This window comes from Electrophorus electricus, chromosome 6 (genome assembly GCF_041902795.1).
Source record: "Electrophorus electricus isolate QZ-2024a chromosome 6, ASM4190279v1, whole genome shotgun sequence".
Lineage (NCBI taxonomy): Eukaryota > Metazoa > Chordata > Actinopteri > Gymnotiformes > Gymnotidae > Electrophorus > Electrophorus electricus.
The window spans coordinates 17,474,655-17,480,256 of NC_137502.1; the positions used below are offsets into that span (position 1 = coordinate 17,474,655).

A 5,602-nucleotide genomic window follows, 5' to 3' on the forward strand; every position below is an offset into this window, starting at 1 on the left:
CTTTATTCTAGACATTTAAAATAATTTAAAATATCTACCAGACAGCCTATCGTTGAAGAAGAATTTTCCAGCGCCAGGAACACTGGACGACAGCCTAGGACCCTGCATTGCCTAGCAACGATCAGCTACATCGCTCCTGCTCTGTCTCCGTGGATCTGCGACCGTGACGCCATCGTCCCAAGGAGCAAACTAGAGCAGCAGTTCCCTTTCGCTGTTTGAGAACTTAATCCCAATGGGAAACCAAACAGTCTTCTTAATAAATGGACTCTTGTACTGCGTATTAAATGCCAAACGAATTCACGACAACCGACGGACATGTCCGAAAGGTAAGTAATTTCATACGAGTTTTAAAATAGTTTAATAGCCTATATATTAATACATTAACCATTGCGTTCCCGGGAGCAAATAATTTGCACTATTTTAGGTGTCCTAAATCATTAGGAATTTCTAAGAGGTATATTGTTTCGATTTCCTTTGACTGTTGTTACGCTTTGATGACTGAACCTGTTCGTGGTGTAAAAGTTTAAGTAATGTTGTCATCAACTAAAACATTTCATATAATCTAATCTATAGACGAAACGAAACGCAAGTCTTTGAACATTGTATGACACCCCACCAATTGCTACTATAAAATAATAATAACTGCTCAGGTATCTCGCTGTTATAGCGACGGCTTTAATCCGGTAAACAGTGCAGAGTTCACGGTAACCTAAACCTTAAGGAAAGTGGTCAGAACTTCAGCTGGGCGGATGTAGCAGCACACCAGCTCCTGTTACAGGCAGTAAGCCTGATTTTTCAAGGCCGCATCCCAAAAACCTCTTTGCATCTGATCTGCGCTCCTAAAATATAGCAATTGCACACTAATACAAGTGCAGACTAAATGGTTCAAATTATGATTAGCCTGATGATAACGTTATGATAACAGAAAAAGGGGTCACAACAGAGTGCAATTTTGGGTGGCAAGGGGATGCATACCGCATCTGGTCAAAATTGTATCAAATAGGAAAGCAGAGAATAATATCTTTTCTGATTTTTTTTTTCCCTCCTCGCAATGGTTGTCCCCGGCCCCCCCAAGTTCCTCAGGAGTGAGCGGCAGTTTCCCTAAATCTCATTCCTCCCACTGCTCTGAGATCAGTGACACACACACGCCTCTCTCCGTGGACTCCGGCATCGTCACCACCCCTGTAAGACGCCCCGTTTTCGAGCATATCTGTCCATATATACCAGCGAGTTATTATCTTCAGGCTGTTACATCTAAAAAGAAAAAGGCGCAATCCACATCTTTGGTAGCGTGGTGTTTTATATTTGGAGGCTCAGAAACAAAATACAAGGAAATATACACTATTTTCTTTAAACCCAGATAATTTTCAAATTTTGTATTTATTGTGAAAACATTAAACAACAGAATTAATCTGAAGCTTATAATTTAATGTTCAATTAACTGTACACAGGTACTTCTCTCAGCTTGTGTAATGTAGCCTATCACACTACATTATGGGTGAGCTTAAAGGACTCCCCTTGAGGATAGGGTTACTGGCCATGACTGAACCACGAATGCTCTCCGATTGGATGTAAAGATCCTAGCCTTAGAGGTAGACACATTTACCTGGGATCGGTTCGTGTCACCTAGCATGGGTTTACACACAGCCCACCATATTTCATCATTAATAATTCAAAGTAGCAAAAGCATAATTTTGTGTTTAAAGGCAAAGGTCATGCATAAATGCTAACATGGCTAGCAATAAGCAGAGTGGTGTATAGTGCTGGTTGCTATGGCCTACTAACACCCAGGCCTTTTACCTGTGGTGGTCTCTTTAACTAACAAACTAAGGATACCTGCACCTCTGTGTACTGCAGCTATGTCTGTCTCTCACTCTGGGTTTGTTTCAGCTGCCATCCAGCCGCTTCAGGTTCACCTCATGGCATCACCTCAAGGAGCACGACGTCCGTGGAGACCAGCTCGCTTGTCCTAGGGTCAGAGAGGGTAAGGTCATGACCTTGGACCTCCTGCTACTACCCCCCATGAAGATACAGGTTCTATCCAGTGCATGCAGTTCAGACATATGCAGTGGCCTGAATAAGACTGTCTGCAATATTGGGAGCTCAGCATATTACATTAATGAACAGGGCCTTCGGAGGATGACCTTAGAGGTGAAGACATCATTCTCAGGAATGGCGGGAGCAGGAGGAGACAAGATGAAGGACAAAGGTGGGAAGAGAGGCTACAAGAGAACTGGGAAAACTGCATGGTGAGGCAACAGGTGCACACACACAAACACAAAAACACACACTTATTCCTTAAGCTTTTCCTCCTGAGACCCAGGGCACAGGGCCGCCGACTTCCAAAATGACCTTGGATAAGCAAACAATCCCATTTGGTTATTCAACTACATTCTAATCCAAATATGCTCCTGTGGCCCGGCAGAGTCAAGCTCCCCCAAAGGGCAAAAAAATTTAAAGCCGCGTGTCCCCCCTCTCTGACTGCACCCAACAGCTCTTGGCAGTGGTCCATGCTCCCTCTATTCACAGGAGCTGAATCTGTCCTACCAGGACCTAGGGGATCCATATCAGCTGGAGAACTTCACGCGGATTCTCAAGAGACTGATCCGCGTGGAGCATCTGCAGCTGGTGGACAACGCACTGCAGGACCTCAGCTCCGTCCGACTGCCACAGTATGCAACCAGGGACACCTAGTCGCCAGCAATTCAGGACAGAGAGACGTGTCCAGTTGCTGAGTGGGTTCATGGGGCGTGTTTACATCAAGAGAGCTCAGTAGCTATTAGATAGCACAAAATAATAGTGGAACAGCCACATTACCCCTGTGTGTTATGCTATAGAAAGCATGGCCCACTGCATTGCAGAAGTGCACTGTGCAAGACTCTCCAACTCATTACAGAATGCCAGGAACTAAAATGGTCAGTTAAATACAGAACCAACCAGAATAAGGAAAAGTGGTATGGCATCCATATAAATAAATATGTGTGTGTGTGTGTGTGTGTGTGTATGTATATATATATATATATATATATATATATATATATATATATATATATATATATATATATATATATATATATAAATAATTTTATTATTTTTTTTGTCATATACAAACTATTATATCTTGCCTTTATACATCACCTGAGGTATATGCGTAACAATGTATCTTCATTCTAGATGTAAAAGACTGAATCTGCATCGGAACCACTTTACGTCCATTAGTCAGCTGCCAAAGGTCCCTGTGATCCAGCACCTGTGCCTGTCTGAGAACAGCATCTCCTGCTTGGGAGAACTGAAGCTCCTGGGGACCACCCCATTACACTCACTCACCCTCAAGCACAACCCCTGCGAGTACCTGGAGGACTACCGCTCACGGTGAGGAGAAAGGGGAAAGCAAGTACGGCAAAGTAGCAACAGAAGAAGAGTCCAGCTTCCATGTTCTATTCCATTTACATCCTGCAGACATGCTTTGTTAGAGATGACCTAATAGCTCACAGCACCAAAATCTAAAACATGTCCGGTTCATAGTTATTTGAGATTCTTCTTCTTTCCTTCCTACAGTGTATTCACCTGTTTGCCAAAGCTCAAAGTTTTGGATGGCATCCCAAAGCTGCCCGAAGATTCCGTGCCTCCCCGGCTCCCAGCATTCTCCAGGCTGTGTGTCATTCTGTGATATTGTGGGGTGCAAGCAGGAACTCCAATAGCATCACTTCATGTTGCTCACAGACAGGAAGCTGCACAAGCCATGAGCAGGCCTTATGAACTACAGTGGAAATGGAAATTTCCAATCCCGAAATGCACCATTTGCAGGAATGTCTACCATCTGTTTGTATGGCAAATTAAAGCCTTGTGTTTTTTTGTATTCATTATCCTTTTTTATTTGTATTCACAATGGCCTTTCAATTATCTACAGCTCTAGATGTAGAATAAAAATCTAAATATATACGCTATATTCAAGATGCAAAATGTCTAGAGTCAGACTTCTGAATGGTACTTCCTCTGTTACTGAGGACTCTTGAGGACGCACTGTGCAGGGTGACTCAGAATATTCACTTGGCTATCACTCAAGACACCAAGACGATCCCTTCTATAGGCAAAACAGCCATCAGCCCAGAACAGCAGTTCCCTGAAGGCAGAGTGTGAGACAGAGGTCAGCTGGCTGGATCAGATTGTCATGGTGACCTGTGGCAAAAGGGCCAGAGCTTGCCTGCCAGTTCATTTTACTTGGAAGCGCTTGGTAGAACATTACATTACAAAGGGAAAACGTTGGCTTCACCCAACAAATGGGAGGTTATGTAACATGTACAGGCCTAATAAAAACAAGGACTTCAAACTGACGCATGCAACAAATGCTATCACCGTGCTTTGAATTTGGAAGGAAAAAAAACACCATACACACAGAAGCAACATCCCATTCAAAAATTGCCTCACCCCGTTGAAGGCTGGTCCATGCTTTCAGCAGCGCTTCATTAATTCATATCCACTTCAGTGTTTTGTTTTAATCTGGTGTCGATGTCAGTACCATGGAAACCTGAGCTGAGAAGCTAGGACACATTACGACACCAAAGAGGGAGATACAGAGCGGGGGAGGGGTTGGAGTGTTTGGTGGTGGTGCGACGACAACAGTGAACAGGACAGCAGGGGAGATGAGATGGGGGGAAGAGAGGAGACAATGCAGATGGATGTGGTTGATTCTGAGGTTTGCTGAATCTGAGTGGATGCATTTATGCTCCTAGACAGCAGTCCCTCTGGGAGGACACCTCACCCAGCCCCTCCGTAGGTAATGAAGACGGATCGATTTCCACTGTGTGCACAGATACACACCCTTGCAAGCACAACTACATGGTCTCTGAATAACCTAAAAGCAATACATAAAATAAACATCACTTTAAATGCAAATGAAGCTGAGTTTTTTTTGCAACACCCCCTTCATCAAAAGAAAACCAATAAAACGCCAGAAGTCTAAAGCTGGAAGACTCTAATGCAACTGTTAGTTTGGTTTAAAAACAAGCCATAAATTATGCTGCCCAGTTATTTCCTTTGTAAATATAAAGGCCCTGCATAGTAAGCAAGCATTTCAGCAAGCAGTTATGCTGAAGTTCTGCTGGAGGCATTTCTCATTTCCCAGCGCACCACAAATAAGACTTGGAGCGGTGACAGGAGTGTAGGGGAGAGGACGGGAGGCTCTCGTGGTGAAAGCCATTTGTCTTTGTTCTCTTCATCTTTTAATTCACACTTTCTCCTCTCTCAGAAGTCCCTCCGTGCCCAGAGAAGCAGCCTATCTAACAAATTCCATTTATCCTTCTCTTTTTTGTCCTCTGCCTATACATAAACTGCCTCCTCATCAGTCAGATCTCAGTCTTCCTGAAAATAGCTTTCTGCCAGCATTAGGTATTCAGATCTCTAGCCTTTACCATCACATTGCCCAAGACATATTTTAAGGGAGTGGTCCAGAGTTATCCATCTCTGTACCATTTTTATTGCACACCCACACCCCCAAAACAGCTCTCAGGCATTGCTATGCTAAATGCCTTCAGTTTTAACCCCAGTGACTCCCATTATCTCCAAATGTCTTTGTAAAGAAATTAGTAGAAATATGCATGTC

The 5,602-nt window shown here is 43.6% G+C and overlaps 1 protein-coding gene across 1 annotated transcript; it reads left to right on the forward strand.

Annotated features, from left to right (window-relative positions):
- Positions 1–105: 105 nt before the first annotated feature.
- LOC113587880 (uncharacterized) lies at positions 106–3,859 on the forward strand. The gene is made up of 7 exons (XM_027026804.3): positions 106–326; positions 1,076–1,184; positions 1,891–1,984; positions 2,128–2,249; positions 2,530–2,672; positions 3,175–3,372; positions 3,559–3,859. The coding sequence occupies exons 1-7, from the start codon at positions 316–318 to the stop codon at positions 3,668–3,670; spliced, it is 789 nt and encodes a 262-aa protein (XP_026882605.3). The 5' UTR covers positions 106–315; the 3' UTR covers positions 3,671–3,859.
- Positions 3,860–5,602: the final 1,743 nt, after the last annotated feature.

Excerpts from the sequence above, each read along its gene's own strand:
- LOC113587880 (XM_027026804.3), top strand. Across the intron at positions 1,985-2,127 it reads TTGTCCTAGGGTCAGAGAGG|GGCCTTCGGAGGATGACCTT; the intron begins GTAAGGTCATGA and ends ATTAATGAACAG. Across the intron at positions 2,673-3,174 it reads AGCTCCGTCCGACTGCCACA|ATGTAAAAGACTGAATCTGC; the intron begins GTATGCAACCAG and ends TCTTCATTCTAG.